At 41.4% G+C, this 22,058-nt stretch overlaps 1 protein-coding gene across 4 annotated transcripts in view; it reads right to left on the reverse strand.

Annotated features, from left to right (window-relative positions):
• Nucleotides 1-306: 306 nt before the first annotated feature.
• Nucleotides 307-22,058, reverse strand: part of SLC35B4 (solute carrier family 35 member B4) — a 40,097-nt gene continuing 18,345 nt past the window's right edge. The window contains exons 3-12 of one of the 4 annotated variants that reach the window (XR_006059685.1): nt 18,295-18,397; nt 16,650-16,699; nt 13,431-13,512; nt 13,151-13,211; nt 11,441-11,550; nt 9,492-9,567; nt 6,572-6,647; nt 2,368-5,542; nt 898-963; nt 307-768 (exon numbers count right to left, since the gene is read on the reverse strand). Coding sequence is in view for 1 of the 4 variants with exons in the window: in XM_004008076.5 (XP_004008125.2) it covers nt 5,296-5,542; nt 6,572-6,647; nt 9,492-9,567; nt 11,441-11,550; nt 13,151-13,211; nt 13,431-13,512; nt 16,650-16,699; nt 18,295-18,397 (805 nt within the window). In the remaining 3 variants the exon portion in view is untranslated. Of the gene's footprint in view, nt 5,543-6,571; nt 6,648-9,491; nt 9,568-11,440; nt 11,551-13,150; nt 13,212-13,430; nt 13,513-16,649; nt 16,700-18,294; nt 18,398-22,058 lie in introns of all 4 variants that reach the window. The other 3 variants (XR_006059684.1, XR_003589204.2, XM_004008076.5) reach the window with 3 other exon arrangements.

A 22,058-nucleotide genomic window follows, 5' to 3' on the forward strand; every position in this document is an offset into this window, starting at 1 on the left:
AGAAACTGACCTGTAGCCGGGGAAGTGGTTTGTGATTGACCCAGCTGCCAGGCAGCAGAAGATAGGTTGCTTACGATTGTGGTAAAATGTCTCACCACTGCATAAGGCAAAAACTGCAGAGCTTTTGAAACGGCACCCAAGCGCTTGAAAGGTAATGGTGATTGGAAACACCTGCAAGATATGTATCACTTTTATTAGGAAACAATGATTGTACAATTCAAGATTAAAAACCAGGTGTCTGATGAGTTGTTTCAGAAGGCAGAAATTTGCTCTTTATAAGAAAACATGGTAAAAAGACTCATTCAATTTGTTTGGCAAAAACATTTTATTCACAAAATCTCCCTTTTCTCTGTAACTCTCTGCTCAAATAACTCAGAAGGCTGGAAGCTGACATTTGATATTTACACAGCTCAAAATCTGAATACTCACTAATGTCTGAGCTGTTCTACATACTCCACTACTGTCTAGCCACCGGCCCCCTCCCACCGCCATCTTTGTTCTTAAATCACAATATGAATGAAGAGCCCAGAGGCTGGAGAAATCAAATCCCCATCATCCTGCCCCAGCCCCATGCCACATAATCTGTTACAAAATCCTGCTGTAAAAATCATCCTCTTTTTGGGGAGGATGACGCCATTCTCTGGAATGAAAGCAACTAGCACAGAAATGACTTGTGATTGCAAGTGACACACTAGGAACATTTTTATCACGTTGGGGAATAATTACTGCTTCTCCTGGTTCACGGGAGTCTTCTTTACATCTCAAAAGCTATAAATAAATCAGTGTGCCAAAGAATCATTACAACGTTTACTTTAAAAAGTATGAGTCTTATAAACGGAGACCCAGCTTTCCTCCCCACAACCCACCTATCTCTGGTACCCTTGCAGCTTGCCTTACTTGATTGAAATTGAGGGCGTTTGGTAGAACGCTGAGTGATTTAAGTAGGTAAATCTCCGTGTGATTCTGAGGAGACAAAAAGACAATGAGCTTAAGGCATCAGCCAATGCAAACCCACTATACCAGCTTTGGAGATGTAAGGGACACCCCAAGCAGCCTATTCCAAAAACTTTTAAGCATCTTTAACGGTACCCTGAGGGCCTCTGCTTGCACTGAGCATCAAACGATGCAAGGTGCTAAATATGTAATGCTCTGCCCTCCTCCCACTGGCCACTGGAGAGCAGAAAGCGGCATCTGCACAACTGGTGTGCATCCTCCCTTCCTTCTCTGGCTTAGAATCTCAGGAATGTTGTCTTATTTGCTTTCTTGCTGACCTACTGATGAAGGGTGGGAACGGGTATCAAGAACCATTAGATGCTTTCTCAGAAACTTGAGGGAGTAAGAGATCTTGGCGAGGATTTATTTATTCATGGGATGCAAGTCAGATCCTGGTCCCTCCCTCCTCTACAGTGCCCACTATAAGGAAGGCACTAGAGAGCACACATAACTATAGTTGTCTCCCAGCCCAGCCTGGTACACACATGTATGTTAATGCTTATTAGTAACTTTACTGTTTATACTCATTTCCAAAGGTCACACATCTGTAATAAAAATGGATTTTATCTATATTGACAGTTCTTTCACCCTAAGACTGAACTCTCATAGGTAACTTCCATGCACGTTTTTCAGGATAAAGCTATTGAGACCAAAATGCTCATAGTTCTAGTCAAAGAGAAACAAACTACAGCAAATGTAGGATCTTGATTTCCTATCTCCATGTTAGGGTGCGTTTCACCGTGCATTTGTGGAGATGCTCAGGTCTTTGCTATATTGGCTTATGTGCTAGCCCACCAATAAGCGTGTCCCCCAGCCCAGAACTAATTCATTGGTTTACAATTACTCCTGACCTAATGCGGCCCACCTCCCCTCACCACAGACATTTGGCACTGCGAGTGAAGTCAGCTAGAGGTAGGGTAAAAAGAGCAAAAGACGAAAACTACTGCTTCCCAAATATAGAAAGAATGTGGTAGGATTGATAGGATTCTCCACCCCACTTTGAGCTGTAACAATATATAAACATTTGTACATTAACCCTTCTTGTTCTTACTCATCTACACATACATTTGCTCTGCCTGATATTTGCATCTGTATACATACACACCCCTAGTATCAGTGCTTAAAACAACGTATAACAAAATACATGCTACACAGATATGTATATCCTATAAAAATCCACAAAAGACACCTAGAGGCCCCAAAGAATAGAGGCATAAATAAATACAACATTATAGGTGTCGCTCAGTAGAAAACTACACGAGTAACCAGAGGCTGCTGAAGAAATCGGAGGTAGGGGTTAGGATGTGAAAAAAAAAAATATGCCGAAGGGAGGAAAGGTGCTCAGGGAATGACACAAGCTATTATAATCCTTACAAAACACCAGGTAATCTTCCCAGAAGAATGGAAGGGGTTTGGTGAGGTTGGCAGAGATCAACTCAGCTTCTGTGTTTTTCTTCACTGGACTCAATGACCAAATTTCAGGTACTGTATTCACTGTGGGTAACTGTGCAGAAAGAAGGAAAAGACTATCTAGACTGTGTCCAAATACTTCAGAACTTGACAGAAACTTATTAAATGGATTAATGGTTTCAGCTGGATGAAAAAGAATATAAAAGACCAAAAACAAACTCCTGATAAAAAATGAAAAATCATTGATAATACACCAATGAAACCGTGGTAAAGGATATGCAGACATTAAATGGAATAACTCAAATATCACCAACTTTCTCCTTTTGCCTCATTTATGACCCTGGTCAAGCTATGAAGTGAGTTCACAGGTACATTTACACACACAAAACTTGTGTTTTCTAGCTAGTCATTTGCTATTTGATCTTTGCTCTAAGGGTAGAGTTTTGGATGCCTGAAACATCAATCTCTTTTGTAAACAAACCATACCCTCTCTGGGGCACAAAATTACATGGCCTTGATCCAGAGAAAGAGGAGAGGCATTTAACAGACGTTTCTTCTCCAGCTACAGATGAGCTGGATCCTCTATAAAATGGTTTATTTGCCCTTTTAACAGGGATTGAAATCAAGTTCAACCAGGACTGAAAAAACAGTTAACCAAGGTGGGGAATGAACTGTTTTTAAAAAGTATTAACTAGGATCTGTTCGATGTATTTCCTTATATACAACTACTGGAAAGAAAAACCAATTCCCAGGGCACTGAGTTCTTACATGGACTCATTTCATTGTACGAGTGCCCTAAGCTATCCATGCCCATCCTCCTATGAATAAGACCAGCAGAAGTGTTCAGCCTGAGAGAAACACACGCTCCATAAGCAGAACCTAAAACCTCAGGAACCCAGTTAAATGCTGTCTGTGTACATCAACACTGTTTCAGTTACTAAAAATTGTAATATTTCCCATCCACATTAAAAAAATAAAAAAAGTGATACTATTTCATGTAAAGCTCTATAGTTATCCTGTCAAGACTCCAGACATGCAGCAATCAAACAGCCCCTGGGGACAGGTTCTTTTATTATACAGTAAGAAAAGTAGCTTTTGTTCTTAAGAGGCTATTTAACACATGGTATTTATAGCACCACCAGTCTGAGAAACTCTACACAGTTCAAAGAAATTAAATACCTTTTGAGTACATGAACAAATTCACACTTAATTCAGCATCTTTTAGTATAGACTCTCACTGGCACAGCACAGCTGTCAATGTCCAGAACAACAAATCGATCTGAAAACCCTGGGACTTAGATGGAGAAACAGTATCCATACCGTATGTAACAAAAAACCCGAGGCAGCTTAACTGACTTCCCCTAAAGTGACCCAGGGTTTCTAGGACACTCATCTCAGGCCCATCAGAGAACAGCTCCTGAAAGTGGAATAAACACATCATACCTTGGGTGAGCCCAGGAGACTTGGAGAGCCACCTCTCAACTTAAGAACACAATCTGTGCCCAGCACAGAAGGAGAGGCCTCTATGTGCGAAAAGAGAGGCTGGTAAATCTGATGGACCCTCAAAGCACATACCTGGTGAGGCGATGTAGGTCAGGGCTGTTGAGGGATGAGGAAATAAAACACTGACTTTCAGGTTCTCCTCTCACCAGCGATCACAAACCACACAAGAGCATACACACCCCTACACACGCCACCCTAACGCTGTTGTTCTTTCTCAAAATTATCCCATGGGAGGTAAACCAGACATTTGAAATGATTAGCAAAGGCACGGCGGGGGGGGGGGGGGGCAGGTTTCTACATATAAAAAAACACGCTCACCCCCAAACCCAGCAAGAACAATAAGATGCCTTGTTTAAAAAAAGAAAACCCTTCTATTTCAGATGTAGTTTGACCTGATACACCACACCCACGCGTACTGAATATATTGGTTTACCCATTAGCCTGACTGGTCATAACTCTGAAAAGAGTTGCCAGGCAGAGATGAACCTCTCTGATTAAGCAGCATTTCAAAGACTTAACCTCTCTCCCACGTGGAACCCGCCCTGAATGCCTGGCTGGGTGTAGAGGCGGGAGAGCCCGAGGCTCTCCAAGTGCCCTCTTGGCCAGTTTCTCCTGTGTCCTCCTGGCATCACTATCTAACCCTGAGGTTAAATGACTCAGACAACTGAGAGAAGACAGAGAGTAAAAGTCTCTCTTTCCCAATTCATATACAACTCTTCTTTAGCACTGTGCCATAAAGAATTGCTGCAGTAGAAAGCAAAAGGTATGAAAGCACATGACTGTTGCATAGAGGGAGGAAAAAAAGGAAAAATGTGGGAAAGGATTCCCAGCAGTCCTGCCCCAGTGTCACCAGGGCACACAGGGACACCTGCTTCTTTCCCAACTCTTGGGAGAAAGCCCAGCCCCGCTACCACCGGAGCCTCAGTTCTCTTCCTGGTGAGGGTGTCTGGAGCGTCAGAGGGAAAAGTGGAGCTGTGGGTGGCAGGGTGATGGAGCAAGGGGTCAAGGCCCCAGGAGGAGGATGGCTGTTACAGAAGAGAATCATCAGAACAGGGAGAATCTTGTCTGAGACCATGGATATAAAACTAGTAGCTCTGGGGACTCAGAATTCAGTAAGCCAGTACAGTGCTGAATATTTTGGTAAACAAAACAGAAATAACAAATGAACAGGGCTACCCGATAGTGGAGAACCGCTCTCTGTTCTACTTCAGGGTAGAGGGGCTTCTACTCAGGGTCCACAAATGTGGGTCTGCAGAGCCATGAGAAATCTGAGAAGCCCCTCCCTCTGAGGATTCCCTGGTACCGGGCGGGTAATTCAGCATTAACCAAGGTGAAATAGCAGCCAGGCCCCAGCCCATCAGCCTCGGGTCTCTCTACTGCAGCTGGGCCTCAGTTCTTCTTCTCCTCCTTCTGAGGCTGGCCTTTGGTGGTCCCCAGGGTGTTCCACACCTCTGTGTACATGAGGGTCCCAATGAAGACAAACAAGGTGCCCAGCCAGTGCCACAGGGTGAAAGGGTTCTGGAAGTACAAGATGGAAAAGATGAGGCTGACAAACTTGCGCAGCGTCACGACAAGGGTGACGGTGAGGGAGGCGCATTCTGTGGTGAGAATGAAGACGCCCCGGATGCACACATACCTGGAGGGGCGGGGTTAAGGCAGTTTTCTGTAAACAACCCAGAGATTAGCGGGAGAACCTTCTGGCAAGGTTTATGGCTTCATACTCCAGGAACCAGAAAACAGGGCGTCGGCCACGGCTGCCCTGAGGCGGCTCCTTGATAGAAAACCCTGCAGAATTCCTGTCCTGCCACACTATTTGTGGATCCTAACTTGAAGCTGCCTGAAAACTTCCTATGATAGCTATTTCGGATTTTTTTTTTGATTCTTCCCATAGTTTACAGTGAAGGTCACCTCCCAAGTAATGACAGAAGGTAACACTGTCAGTAAAGCTGATCACATCTCCAAAAAGTAACTCTGTAGGGCAAGCATATGAGGTGACTTCAGAGGAATGAGGTCAACTACAATCCGTTCCATTGTTTCAAAGGCTCAAGGGTTTTTCTAATGGGCATAAGGTGTTTCAAGGGTTTTCACTGTGGCTCAACTGGTAACGAATCCACCTGCAATGTGGGAGACCTGGGTTTGATCCCTGGGTTGGGAAGATCCCCTGGAGAAGGGAAAGGTTACCTACTCCAGTATTCTGGCCTGGAGAATTCCATGGACTGTATAGTCCATGGGGTCACAAAGAGTCAGACATGACTGAGCAACTTTCAAGGTGGTTCAAAAGAGCCATTTAAAAAATTAGGCTTTATTTAATTTGAAATTTCTTGCAGAATTTTGTGGCAGCTTGTGAAATATCCTGGATACTGGAAAACTCCATATAGAAATTATAGAGGATTTCTGTCACATACTAATTCTTAGTTACCCACTGACTTCTATCCCTCCACCCAGAGGTTTTCCTTCCTGGTGGTTACTGACCCTCCACACCGCCATCATCTCTTTGCCTTTCTCTCCCTGCAAAATGAGTTCACTGGATGGGCCTGTCTCCTACTTACTGCAGAATAGATCAGAGCAAAAGCGAAATTCGTGTCACTGCACCATTAGAAGAAAAAACATTTCTGTGGCAAAGTAGCACAGCAATGACCACATGGCAGAGGAGTGCAAAGGATACTGAGTGATGACATTCATGAGGAGGTAGAACCACATGACGGGCACTGTCACACCAACGACTGGAACCCGATACAGTTCTGCAGAGATTGAGAGACAGTCAATGTCCTGTCAATGACAGGACAGCTTATGTTTTCATCCCTTTGAACACAGTAACACAGATGAACATAGTAGAGATAGCAACGTTATTTCTCTTGCAAATAGAATTGGGTCACGTAATTTACTTGCCTTGATGCCAGGCTACATTGTCCTCAAGAGTCATTACACTGGTTTCTTAAAAAAATTTATATTTTAACTTTAAACTTTTTACCTTTCACCAGACTAGGACCCCACTTTACAGAGAAAGATTGTGCAACACAGAGAAGTTCAAAACGATACGGTCTTAAGTATACTTAAAATACTTGTCTTGAGAGACAAGCCTTAAATAAATGCCATTTGGAAATATGTTCAATCCTACCAATAATCAAAGAATTCTAAATTATTACAAGGCTATACCATTCTTTATCTATTAACTTAGCAATTAAACACTTATAATAATATCCTGATCTGGCAAGGTGGTGGCAGAACTAGCAGCCATTCAGCAGTGGCAGTATAAATTGGTGTTTTCAAAATCAGTTTCACAATGGCTATTAAGTGGTCAGAAAGGCATTGATTCTTATTCTCAGGAATTAGTCCTAGTTAACTCAAAAGAAGAAACAAGTTCAACATACACTGTGGTGGTGTTTATAATAAAGGAAAAACTAAATGAGTCACAACGCCCAGTGATAAGAACAAGGACTATGTAAGCAAAGGTACTTTAACTAGAGGTGACATTATACACTTGATTAAAAGAAAAAATCACAAAGATTATATATAGTCACATAAAAAACGCAGAACGAAAGTGAAAAAGAAAGTATAAAATTATATTTACACAAGGATTATGACTGTGTGAGAATATATGTAAATACTGTCAGGACGGAAACTGGTAAAACTAAATTAGCTCATGTGTAGGACAATAGAACTGTAACTTTCCTTCCTTAAAATACTTCCTTATGTTTAGTTTTATATAATGAGGGTTGCACGGTAAATATGTGGGAGGAAATAAAATATTCAAGATCAAAGAGAATAAGGACATAGTAAAATCCTTGAAGGATGAGTCTTTTTATATTGCTAAACTGTTTGGGAGGCTTGAATGATACGGGCTTCCCTGGTGGCTCAGACAGTAAAGAATCTACCTGCAATGTGGGAGACTCAGATTCAATCCCTGGGTCAGGAAAGATCCTCTGGAGAAAGGAAAGGCTACCCACTCCAGTACTCTTGCCTGGAGAATTGCATGGACAGAGGAGCCTGTCCATGGGGTCACAAAGAGTCAGACATGACTGAATCACTAACACTTTCATTTGAATTATACAACATAACTGAGTAAAGTCTAATAAAGTGATGCTGAAATATGGTTATTAAATGAACAATAATTTTCTTTTGCAAAAAATAAAAATATATACATATAAATAATTTCTGAAATTCTACATCTGGACTAGTGGGAAATCCCAATAATTTAGTGTTCTATTGTCTTTGAAATACTTAGCAAGTACTGAAATGAAAAGAAAGTCAACAAATGTTATTACTGTATAATAACTTGAGAGATTCACTGTATCAGCTTGCTGGGGAAAGACAATCCATATGACGTACAGTATTTAGACGGATGTTCAGTTTCCTTGCATATAACAAGTTCATCTGAGATGAAAAAATGTATACTTAGGAACAGTTTTAAAGAAGTTGAAGGCAGACCTTAACAGATTTTTTTTAATAAAAATACCTATCTCTGTGACTTCTAGAAGGAGCATTCAAGTAACTAAATATCAATCTCAAGGAACTTGATCATGTATTTATTTCAATAGCCCTTTGCTATATGGAGCCTCTTAGGAGACCTTAGAAAACCCTATGTCAAAAATCATCTATATGTCAATTATATCTCAATTTTTTTTAAAAGTCAGAACCAACTGAATAATTCAGAGCCTTTTTAAAAACTCTTACATGCCGTCATCACACACTTTTTTGCAGTTAAATGGGAAATACAACTTTGCAGACTCAGAGAACAGTCAAAGTTCACAACTTGTGACCAGACAGCAAACAAATGTTTACTGAGCCCCTACTGTCATTCTGCAAAACACACTTCCCATTTTATAGGTCTGAGCAACATCAAGCCTTAATTTTAAAAATATTTGTTCCCTGTGTATTCATTTGTCTGTACAACATGCTCTGTCTTTTAGTAGATAATCAGATTATATTGGGGTGACCAAAAAGTTTGTTCTAATTTTTCATTACATCTTATGGGAAAACCCGAAGGAATTTTGGGGCCAACCTAACATTGGTAATTTCTTTTAAGTTAACTAGCAATTATTAGTTAATGTACTAAACAGCCACTGTAAAAAGTAATAGCCAGGTCACACTGTAGATACCTGAACTAATTTTGCTTATTCTTGTGGCCTATCTACCCTGTTGTCATTTCTGTTCCTCCTTGCTTGGAGGCAGCTCGGCCTGTATCTGTGAGCAGATGTGCCTTTCCTAGCAGAGAAGGAGGAACAGGGGAAAAGCAGCTGGACTGCTGTCCAACTTCTCACGGCTCCAGTCACTGCAGTACTATTACGATTTGTTTGCATTCTCAGATCAGCATACATTCCCTATTCAAATGCAAACAGCACACAAATTCCAAAGCAAAACAGAAAATTTGAAGACACTATCTTACTTCATTGGCAAATAATTGAGAAGTGCCTGCAAAAGCTTTTGTTTCTGCAACCACTGATTAATGGCACTATATTTCAGGAAGGTGGCATGGGGATGGGTGATCTGGATATGACAAAAACTGCAGAGGTAAAGTCATGAGTAAAACTGAGACGTTGCCTCTGAAACCGTCAGGTAATTCTACTGGATAACCCCAAACTCACCAGAATTATTGAACAGAACTGCATGGTCATAAATGTCAGAAGCCAAGAAGATGAAACCAGGAAGTGGAAGGGCGTGCTAGGGGAAGAAACATTTCATGTAAATTTAAATACAAAAACATTACAGAAGTATAATATAGAGTATCTTTTACAATGATTGAAAGTTTTACAAGTTGTGTAAAAAGCAATATCACGCAGAAGGCAATGGCACTCCACTCCAGTACTCTTGCCTGGAAAATCTCATGGGCGGAGTAGCCTGGTAGGCTGTAGTCCATGGGGTCATGAAGAGTCGGACACAACTGAGCGACTTCATTTTCACTTTTCACTTTCATGCATTGGAGAAGGAAATGGCAACCCACTCCAGTGTTTTTGCCTGGAGAATCCCAGGGACGGGGGAGCCTAGTGGGCTGCCATCTATGGGGTCGCACAGAGTCAGACATGACTGAAGCGACTTAACAGCAGCAGCAGCAGCAACAAGCAATATCAAGAAAAACAAGTCAGACTTGTTAAAAGTATCCAATGCTTTTAATAGTCTCCTAGGTGGCACCAATGGTTAAGAACCTGCCTGTCAATGCAGGAGATGTAAGAGACATGGGTTCAATCCCTAGGTTGGGAAGATCCATTGGAGAAGAGAATGGCAACCTACTCCAGTATTCTTGCCTGGAGAATCCATGGACTGAGGAGCCTGGTAGGCTACAGTCCATAGGGTCACAAAGAGTCGGACACAACTTAAGTGACTGGGCACATACGCAGTGCCTTTTAAAGCACTGGATACTTTTAGGAAGTCCTGACATTGTATGGTATGATATCAACCCGGGAATTACAGTCTTGCCCCATAGAAGCTGATGGTCATTACAAAACAATAGAGCTAGTGTCCTTTCCTCAACAAAAGGGAATGGGAAATTGAAACACAGTCATTCTGCCCAAAGGATCTGCCTACATCTTACTGTTTTTGAGAATGGTTAAACAATATAACAGATTTAAAAATTATGCAGAATGTGAAGACAGATTTTAGGGAGTTCATGAAACTAATGGGAGAGAGACTAGAGGACAATATGAACTCAGGGGAAAAGAAATGAAGACAGAGAGAGAGAGACTGAAGAGGAAGCGGAAATAATAGGTAAGCAAACATTAAGGTGCCTGACACCCACCCACCTACCCCCACCACAGTAAACATTTACTAAGGAATCACAGTAAACATTTACCAAGCAGTTAACTATATGCCAGGTACTGTGCTAAAAGAAACATGGGAACCAAACAGAATGCTCCTTTATTTTTTAAACTCCCAGCCACATACTGTAGCTACAATTAAATATCTCAAATTGCTTGTTTGCAACTTCAGTTCAAAAGGTTCACAGGGAAGGATTCCTTGAGGTTACTGAACCTGGAGGCAACGCTGTCCCTGAGACCTTGAGGAGCTGGGCGTTATCTCAACACAAACGAGTGGGGAGAAAGAAGAAAGCTAGAGAAGGTGGCTCTAGATCAGCAATTTCAAACAAAAGGCAAACGGGCATATAATTAGCTAATTAAGCTCTCTCTCGAAGGAACAGAGACTGTCTGAGCGGCCTGCTCCTCAAATCCCCCCAGTTCTCCCCAACTCCCGCCTGCACATCTTTTCCTTGGCATAGGGCTTTTGGAACTTCTGTTCCCTTTCCAGGTTTCCATATCGGTTTTAACTTGATTTCATCTTTAGGAACATTGGGTTCCTAGAAGGGAATGGTTGTTCTTGGTTGGCAGACATATTCTGTTCACACTGACTAATAACAATCATTTCTTGTAGAGAGCTACAGCAGGCTATTAAAAGTGCCAAAGTCGGTGGGCCCCAAAGCAGTTTACTGGATAATAAATTGATCCTTCAACTGTATCAGAAAGATGGCATATCATACTTGAACTAATATACTATAAAAACAACTCAGTAATTTCCTTTTCCCCGGGTTCAAGAAATTGCTTACATTATAAAACAAAGCCTCCTTGGAGTGTTTCCCGAATTGTTTGTACAGAGTCTCTTGGAAAATACCCATCCTTGCAGACATCAGAAGAGCGAAAGTCAGTGCCCCAATGCCTGAAAAGCAAACATGGAATTATAAAACGCCCATACTGGCTAACTTCTCAAAAAACATTTATTCTTTTCTTAAAAAAAACAAAAACATTTATTCAGTTCTACACTAAACATGGAACATGTACGAAATTTAAAAAGAAATAAAAATCAACCACCATATTACCATCCAATCCTAAATAGTTTGCTATCTTTCCCTGTATATGTTACGTAGATATTGGGTTGACGAAAAGTTCATTCAGGATTTTCTAAGATCTTACAGAATGCTCAAAGATTTTTGGCCAACCCAATAGATACTTTATGCTGAGATGGGATCATAATGAGTATGTAATTTCATATCTTTTTCTTCATGATCTTTTTCCTGGATTTTCTTTCAAGTCATTCCATTAAAAATGTCTTCAAAAGTATGATTTAAAAATGGCATACTATTCTATCATGTGGACTGTACCATACTTAAATGTCTTACAAGAGGAGAATGCTTAGATTACTTCTAATTATTTCATCATTAAAATCAACATACATCCTAGTACATAAATCTTTAAACAAAATGTTGATTATTCCCTTAGGGAAAACTCTTATAAGGGGGATTACTAACACAAAAGTTGTAGACATTTAAAAAGCTCAGTACTTAATTTTTTGCCCAGAGAGTCTGTGTCAATTTACCATAAACAATTTATATGAATATGGCTGCCTTGCTGCACCCTCAGCAGCAATGTGAATAATCAATATCTAGCCAATATAATAGACCAAAACAAAAAGGTGCTGTATTTTGGTTTCAGTTTGCATTTCTTTGTTTAGTAAACCAATGAGGCTGAACATAAGTTTATTGAATATTAATTCTGTGCCCATGAATTGTGTGTTAACGTCTTTCATTCTTATTAGAGAAAGTATCTTCCTAATAGCTCATAAGGATCTTCCTGTGTCAAGAATAGCAACCTAAAGGGATAAAGCTGCAAAGTCAAGAAGCAAGGAGAATCCAGTTCTTTCACTGCTACTTTTCTTCCGTTTGGTCAGGCTCCATCTCTTATCGCTGTCACTGACTCTCCCTTCCTTATAGGATACAGCAAGGGCAAAGCTCTACAGGAGTTGTTTAATTAATTAAACAAAGAGATATCTGTATTTTTAAAAATTACCCAGGAGATTCTGATGACCAGTCAGGTTTGGGAACATTGCCCCGTGGAAGAGCTTATGAAGAAAAGAAATCTAAGATTTAGAAATGGGTCCTATGGAAATTTAAAGAGTCAACTGTTGTAATGTGCCCTCCTTTTGTAGAAGCTTCTGCTCAGCAGACAGATCATAAAGAAATGGGTGACACTCCCACTGTTCCCAGAGAGTGTGACGGGCAACTAGACACAGACTCTTCTTTCTACACTAGTGGCAACCAGGAAAAACATCCATGTTGTAGAACATGCTACCCTGAACAGAGACATTTTCTTTTTAGTTTCTTCAACACTAAGGTTCAGAGATATATAGTTAAAGGTGTCTCTCTCTTCCATGGCATAATCTGTTCAGTTGAAGCTTCTTGCCAAGAAACATATCCCTTAGGAGAAAACTCTGAAAACAGAACTGCAGAGGCAATTAGCTTTACTGTAATTACTGTACTTGCCTAGCAACCACCATGCAAATGCCTGGAATCCATCATTCTCAGCTGAGCTGGACTGGGAAGTCTAGGAAATAAAAAAACATATGAGGTACAGAGACCAGAACTACATGCAAGGGGCCTTGATACAAGGAAAATATTTATGTCACCCATTTCCCTCCATAATTCTCTTTCAAAGATGTAGATCCTTGTATTACATGAGTACTTACATTTATTGTATCATTAATAAGTACCTGGGCATCCCTGGTGAGGAGTGAATAGAAATCATTTGTGAACAGACTCTTACCACCTGCTTCGCCGACATGAAAGTGCAAACAAATATCCCCACAGACACCAGGGCAATGGAGGTATATTTGAAGATACTGTATCTGCAAAAATAATAAAAAGAGCACAGATATGAATTTCCACATGATGCTGACAGTAAAGTGTGGTTCACGAACGTACAGATCACCAAGACATGATCAAGGGGATCACTTCTCAGCAGAGTCCACCTAAGTCTGTGCGTGAAAGAATCAGGATACTGACTCGTTTCTAGACCACACCCTTTCTGGCGGTGTCCAAGACTTAGTACATCAGAAAACTGTTTCATCAGACTGTTTCATCAGAAAACAAAAAAAGACAGATCAGGCACGACAGTCCATTCTGCTCTTGTGTCTAAATGAAAGTCTGACAGATCTTAATACGGAATTCCTGTTCCTTTTCCTGGTTTCTGGGGCCCAAACATAGTGTGAAGAGACACAGCCTGCAGGGGAAGAACAGGACAGATGGACTACCAGGACAAGCAGCAGGATTCCACCTTCAGAAAAGAATTCAACTGTCCCTTTTCAGGGGAGGGTGCTGTCTTAATGTCTCTGAATGACTTAAATATTGTTTTTAAATGTGGGCATAGTTGGATAAAGCGAGTAATACTAAACCAATAGGACTGTTAGCAGGAATAACGGTGGCATTTCACAATAACTATAATAGTATCAATTAACATCCCTTTCAGGCTCTTGGTGAAGCAAAACGCTTCCGGCGACAATAAAAAGGTGTTAAAACCTTCAGAAAATCTGAAATTTTCTACTGAAATATTTTGTATAGTTCTGGTCACAGCGTGTCAGAAAAAGGCCAAGGGGTGACTAAGAACCGGCCAAGGGGTGGGGCAAGGAGCCAAAAGCACCCCTCTAGAGAAGAGGGGTGGGTGAGGAGACAGGCACTGCTGCCCCAGATGTATAAACAGACGGGAGCTCTTCAGTCTGCAATGATCAGAGACAGAGGTCTGAACAATCATGAAGAACACAGTTAAGGTGAATAGAGGTTTGGTCTATAGTGGGGAACACATATAAACTTGAAGGGGTACTACTCAAGATAAGCAAAAGGAGATGCTAAATGACTAATCCATGATATAGATAGTTAGCTTAGAGAAGTTTCTGCTCTCTGGGTAAGACCTACTGGACTGAGTCAAAAAGAGAGAGAGATAACAGACTCAGAACAGGTTCTTAAGGAAAAATTGGATGTTTGATAAAGGCCCCTGACATTTGGGGTATGTCAGAATATTAATGCATTCCTTTTATAGTAAATTCTTCCATATCCCTGCTATGCACCAAAATCAAAGGTTATAAAGACCACAGGTCTGTCCCAATGTGAATTTTACACTACCAAGAAGCACAGGGGTCACTTCAAAGGTAATGAGCCTGAGCATTATCTCTGTGTGCTTGAACAGAAGAGCCTAGAAAAGCAATCAACTACGAGGGTGTTCTCATCTGGGGAATATATGAGCCTCGGGAGATAAAGAGCTCATCACCAGGAGCCAGCAGGATAGGACAATTATCCTTTTTATGACCCAGTCCTTTTTACTTAAAAAACCCTAGGTTCCCATGCTGAGCTGACAGCTACTTTCCAAGCTGGTACAGAGTTCCAGTACTGGGATTGGGTATGGACTACATTGAAAAGCTGGCACCAACTCACATTTTTGGTCCTAACAGTGAGGCTGAACTTTCCCTAAGAAACGTTCCGGCCGGTATGTGCTGTCTCTGCCCCTTGCCCCTCCTCCTTGGGTGTGAGGGGTGAGGCTCTGAACGAAGGTGAGACAAAAATCCCTGGAAACAGCATCCCAGGTACTGCTACTTTTTTTTTTAAAGATTGTTTTTTGATGGAGACCATTTTAAAGTGTTTATTGCATTTGTTACAATAGTGCTTCTGTTTTATGCTTTGGGGTCATGTGGGATCTTAGCTCAACCAGGGATGGAACCCGCACTGCCTGAATTAGAAGGTGAAGTCTTAACCACTGGACCTTCAGGAAAGTCCCTCATGTACTTCTGATACTTCCCAACTGTACCCAGAGTGAGCTGCTCGTGATAGCCACAAACACCAGTCCTAAAACTTTTCCTTGCCTCTTCTTGGCCACTTGGGCCTTTGTTAGGAATCTTCTTTGTAATGGGTATGATTATTCCTTAGTTCACTATGCTGTATGCTTCCTAGGAGAGCCCTGTCCCACAGAACTTTGGTAAATCTGGAAATGTTCCACACCTGGGCTCTCCAATATGGTTACTACTAGTCACACATGGCTACTGAACATTTAAAATGTGACTAGAGAGATGGAGAAACTATATATTTAATTTTATTTACTTAAAAAAATTTGTATTTATTTTACTTTATTTTACTTTACAATATTGTCTTGGTTTTGCCATACATCAACATGAATCCGCCATGGGTGTACATGAGTTCCCAATCCTGAACCCCCCTCCCACCTCCCTCCCCATACCATCTCTCTGGGTCATCCCAGTGCACCAGCCCCAAGCATCCTGTATCCTGCATCGAACCTAGACTGGCGATTCGTTTCTTACATGATAGTATACATGTTTCAATGCCATTCTCCCAAACCATCCCACCCTCTCCCTCAGAGTCCAAAAGTCTGTTCTGTACATCTGTGCCTCTTTTGCTGTCTCGCATACAGGGTCATTGTTACCATCTTTCTAAACTCCACATATATGTCTTAGTATATAGTCACATGTAGCCAGTGATGACCATGCGGGACAGTAAAGTTCTAGATCAATTGCTTCATAAGTTACTGTTGTTATTTAGTTGCGAAGTTGTGTCTGACCCTCTGTGGACTATAGCTTGCCAGGCTCCTCTGTCCCAGACAAGAAGCCTGGAGTGAGCTGCCCTTCTCTTCTCCAGGGGATCTTCTCAACCCAGGAATTGAACCTAGGGCTCTTGCATTGGCAGACAGATTTCTTTACCACTGAGCCACCAGGGAAGCCTGGCTTCACACGTTAGTATGGTACTAAAGATTTAATGACAGGAGTCTATTAATTCTACACAGAGAAAATGCTGCTCCAAAGGCACAGGTGGAGCCTCTTCCCTGATCCACTGCCTCAGGAATGGGCCTCACTGTCACAGACAGAACCAAGAACCAAGGCGGATGGCCAAGAGCAAACTTATCAGCACTGTGAGAAAAGGAATCCAGGCCAAACTGTGGCGAGGGTGAGCCTTCCTATACACAAAATAAAAGAGCACTGCTTACCTTTTTTTCAAAATGATAATTCCCAGAATCATGTTGGCAATTAGAGAACCCTGTAAAGAGAGACAACAGTTTTAGTGCATGAGGGAAAGAAAATGATGTGATTCAAGACAACCATGAAAATAGACAAGGGGGAGAAACAACTACAAAGACGGAGGTTAGGATCAATAACTAGCGAGAATCACTTTTTCTTAGGACAGCAAAAAGGACAAACTATAAAAATCTATCATAGAAAATAACAACACCTTTTAGAGATGAAATTAAGAATAAAAATGATCAGTTCCCAATATGGTCACAGGTGAAGCTAGGGCTAGCAGGAATATTCCAGACTTATTTTGGGCAGATGGTATAATTGTTGTTTGTTGTTTAGTCATGTCCGACTCTTTTGCAACCCCATGGACTGTAACCCATCAGACTCCTCTGTGCATGGAATTCTCCAGGCAAGAATACTGGAGTGGGTTGCCATTCTCCTGCAGGGTATCTTCCCCACCCAGGGACTGAACCCAGGCCTCCTGCTTGACAGGAGGATTCTTTCCTACTGAGCCACCTGGGACACCCATATAATTCACAGGAGCCTTTAATAAGCTTCTCCTGAGCTGCTGTTCGACTGAATGAAGTTGTGCAGGGAGCTCTCTATCCTCTCAAAAGGCATCAGTCAGCCAGCAAGTGTTTACTGAAAGTCTACTCTGTGTGCAATGCTCTGAAGGTCATCTTAGTTATTATAATCAGCTCTGGAAAGTTCCTTTAGGGAATCTCACATTTCATCTCACAAAAATCTCAGGCCACACAAAAAAGTTATTATTCCAATTTTCACCCATTTTGCATTCCTCTACAAGCCTAACTACATTCCCCTTTGAGTTTCTCTCCTGTTCTTCAGGAAACACTGTCCTTATTTATACACAGATTAAACAAAGCTCTCCCACCATGCCTGAGGCAAAGACGAAAACCTCTGCTGCTTCGGGAGAAACCCTACCTTCCTCAAGAATTTCCCTTTAGCTAATTATCTCAAGTCTCTGCTTTCAAAAAACAGCAGAAAAAAAGAAGTAATCTATACCACATACTGAGTCTTCCCTGGAGGCTCAGATGGTAAAGTGTCTGCCTGCAATGTGGGAGACCCGGGTTCGATCCCTGGGTTGGGAAGATCTCCTGGAGAAGGATATGGCAACCCACTCCAGTACTCTTGCCTGGAGAATCCCACAGGCAGAGGGGCCTGGTAGGCTACAGTCCATGGGGTCGCAAAGTCGGACACAACTGAGCGACTTCACTTTCACTTTCATACCACATACTAGAAGTAAATATAATTTTACAGAAGAAACAAAAAGTGATGAGAAAAAAGTTAAATAACATTCATAGCAAGACTGAATATAAAACCAACCAGAAAATTAAAGGCAAGATCTGTTATCTGGGGAAATTTTAACTTTTCTTTTATTAACTGCCTATAAGCTCTCTGATAAATGAAAGTAAACCATCCACCTTCACATTTCTGTCTCTTTGCTTTCTGTCTCAGATGAAATTCAGTTTCTTTTCATTCATCCATGAGACCTAGTCTTACACCCTAGACTTTACTTCCTATAGGACCTTTGAATTTAATGGACCCACTTAACTTCATTTTCCAGAGGAACATATGCCTGTGAGTCTGCAGACTTACAGATCTAAATATCATGTGCAGGGGCATGGCAATGTTGAGATTCAGGGCATAGTTGTTCACCACGCTGACAGTGAAGAACATGGTCACCATCACGGCGTAGTACCTGAGAGGCAGAGACAGCAGTTCATCATCACACAGGGTCCACAATTTCAAGAAAATCAAGTCGACTAGGAAATACATATTTTTGATTTTAAAAGTATTGTGCTTATCTTCTCTATGTTAAAAGATGGTAACACTATCACATGAAGTCAAATACCAAGTATATACGAAAATACTCCACAAAGCTAGACTAACACAGAAGATGTTTGAACTATAGAATGTGACACTATTTTAATATTCTCCCATAAATGGAGAAGGCAATGGCACCCCACTCCAGTACTCTTGCCTGAGAAATCCCATGGACGGGGGAGCCTGGTAGGCTGCAGTCCATGGGGTCGTGAACAGCTGGACACGACTGAGCGACTTCACTTTCACTTTTCACTCTCATGCATTGGAGAAGGAAATGGCAACCCACTCCAGTGTTCTTGCCTGGAGAATCCCAGGGACAGGGGAGCCTGTGGGCTGCCGTCTCTGGGGTCGCACAGAGTCGGACATGACTGAAGCGACGTAGCAGCAGCAGCATAATAATAAAAAACAACTTTTAAAAAATTTAGGAACTCTAATCACTTAGATAAAGGGATAAATACAAATGAAAAAGTTTTATATTTGTATGCCCCCATTTTGAGCTAGAAAATATTTAAGATGACTTTCATATAAATCAGCTTAAGCCATTTAAAATGCTTTTCTCTTTTGGTATGCTAAACATCAGCAATTTCATATGATTCAACCTAATATATTCAAAATGAGAAAAATTGTATTTGAAGTATCAATTCGGTCACTCAGTTGTATCTGACTCTTTGCAACCCCAAGAACTTCAGCACACCAGGCTTCCCTGTCCATCACCAACTCCCAGAGATTGCTCAAACTCAGGTCCATCGAGTTGGTGATGCCATCCAACCATCTCATCCTCTGTCGTCCCCTTCTCCTGCCTTCAATCTTTCCCAGCATCAGGATCTTTTCCAATGAATCAGCTCTTCACATCAGGTGGCAAAAGTATTGGGAGTTTCAGCTTCAGCATCAGTCCTTCCAATGAATATTCAGGACTCATTTCCTTTGGGATTGACTGGTTGGATCTCCTTGCAGTCCGAGGGACTCTCAAGAGTCTTCTCCAACACCAAAATTCAAAAGCATCAGTTCTTCAGGGCTCAGTTTTCTTTATAGTCCAACTCTCACATCCATACACGACCACTGGAAAAACCACAGCTTTGACTAGATGGACCTTTCTTGGCAAAGTAATGTCTCTGCTTTTCAATATGCTGTCTAGGTTAGTCATAGATTTTCTTCCAAGGAGCAAGCATCTTTTAATTTTATGGCTGTAGTCACCATCCACAGTGATTTTGGAGTCCAAGAAAATAAGGTCTGTCACTCTTTCCCCATCTATTTGCAATGAAGTGATGGGACCGGATGCCATGATCCTAATTTTTTGAATGCTGGGTTTTAAGCCAACTTTTTCACTCTCCTCTTTCACTTTCATCAAGAGGCTCTTTAGGTTTTTTTCGCTTTCTGCCATAAGGTTGGTGTCATCTGCGTATCTGAGGTTATTGATATTTCTTCCAGCAACCTTGATTCCAGCTTGTGTTTCATCCACCCTGGCATTTTGCATGATGTACTCAGCATATAAGTTTAATAAGCAGGGTGACAATATACAGTCTTCACGTACTCCTTTCCCAAATTGGAACCAGTCTGTTGTTCCACGTCTGGTTTTAACTGTTGCTTTTTGACCTGCATACAGATTTCTCAGGAGGCAGGTAATGTGGTCTGGTATTCCCATCTCTTTAAGAATTTTCCACAGTTTGTTGTAATCCACACAGTCAAAGGCTTTGGCGTATCAATAAGGCAGAAATAGATGTTTTTCTGGAACTCTCTTGCCTTTTCTGTGATCCAGTGAATGTTGGCAATTTGATCTCTGGTTCCTCTGCCTTTTCTAAACCCAGCCTGAACATCTAGACGTTCTTGGTTCATGGACTGTTGAAACCTTGCTTGGAGAATTTTGAGCATTAGTTTGCTAGCATGTGAGATGAGTGCAACTGTGTGTTTGTCTGAGCATTCTTTGGCATTGCCTTTCTTTGGGATTGGAATGAAAACTGACCTTTTCCAGTCCTGTGGCCACTGCTGAGTTTTCCAAATTTGCTGGCATACTGACTGCAGCACTTTCACAACATCATCTTTTAGGATTTGAAACAGCTCAACTGGAATTCCATCACCTCCACTAGCTTTGTTTGTATTTGAAGTTGGGTTGGCCAAAAAGTTTGTTTTGGTTTTTTTTTTTGCAAGATGTTACAGAAAAACCTGAATGAACTTTACGACCAACCCAAAGCAGAGCTAAAGAATTCAGGGCAAACGTGAATAAGTGGTTCCATATTCTTCAGAAGTGTCGGAAGTCTCTGAGCACAGAATCCCATCCTTTTACCCCTTTGCACATCTGGAGAATGTAACAGACTGAGTCTCAAGTTACCTTCCCTAACAAGAACCAGTTTTGTGTTCCTGGTGAGGTAGAGGGCTCTCTGCCCTCACAGGCAGCCATGCCAGGGCAACATTAATCCAGTCTGGGAAGTTTGAAGAGCTTTACAATGAACACAGAACCCAGTAATACACACATGCAAAGTTACTGCTAAGAGCAATTTCACAGCTTCTGGATAATAAGCTGTTAGTGATTTCACAAGCTTTTTGTCCAATTTTCCTTGTCCTGTCTTGAAAAGATGCCATTTGGAGATAGAGTTCATCAAGTTCTTTCAGGATAATTAATTCCAACTATTCCACCTCACTGCCTACATATTGCACTGCCTAGAAGTTGCTTGTGGGGATGAATGACATGAATAAGATTTTGATTATGCCTTCACCAATAGAAAATAAAATAGCCAGCAAACACTGCACACATGGGAGCATGGTTGTTAGGGCAAGTTCAGGGGGAGCCTCCAAAGGCAGGTTAGGGAGTTTGGGCTTCACTCTGAGTCCAGTGGTGAACCCTGAGCGCTTGAGAGAGTGGGTGCTATGATACAATGGTAGGAAGCCGACATGGAGGGATGAACAGGTGATGGGCAGGAGGTCAGCCTGCTAGGCTACTAGTATAAAAGTTATGGGGAGAGTGAAAATGGTCTTGAGCTATGCTACTGGCTGCCAGAGTAGAAAGAAATAGTGGAGGGAGGAGGAGAAGAAGGACCCGAGGAATAAAAGAAAGGTTGGGGCACCTACTCTGATGTAAATGCTGGTCTTTTATAGGAGAAAGTTTTATACAGATACTAAAGACACTGGGGGATGGGGGTATTTATCCTACTAAATACTCACAACTGGATGGATTACACTTTGTTTTTGTGTGCATGTATCTTTTTAATTTAATTGAACAACAGGACCTAATGTATAGCTCCGGGAACTCTACTCAATATTCTGTAATAGCCTATACAGGAAAAGAATCTAAAAAAGAATAATTAAAAATAATAATAAATACACTTTGATTTCAAGTATCTCAGAGTAAGAACGCTGTTTTTCAATACAGTGTTTATTATAAGATCTGCCCTGTTTGTATCTGGCCCCATGAGTATAATTACACAAATTTAGACTCATGGATGGACGTCTGGAAATAAGAATCTTACCTTAGCTTGCCATTCATTTTGTTTCGATTGCGGTGAAATTCACATAACAGAAAACCCAACCATTTTACAGTGAAC

This window comes from Ovis aries, chromosome 4 (assembly GCF_016772045.2).
Source record: "Ovis aries strain OAR_USU_Benz2616 breed Rambouillet chromosome 4, ARS-UI_Ramb_v3.0, whole genome shotgun sequence".
NCBI classification, from domain to species: domain Eukaryota; kingdom Metazoa; phylum Chordata; class Mammalia; order Artiodactyla; family Bovidae; genus Ovis; species Ovis aries.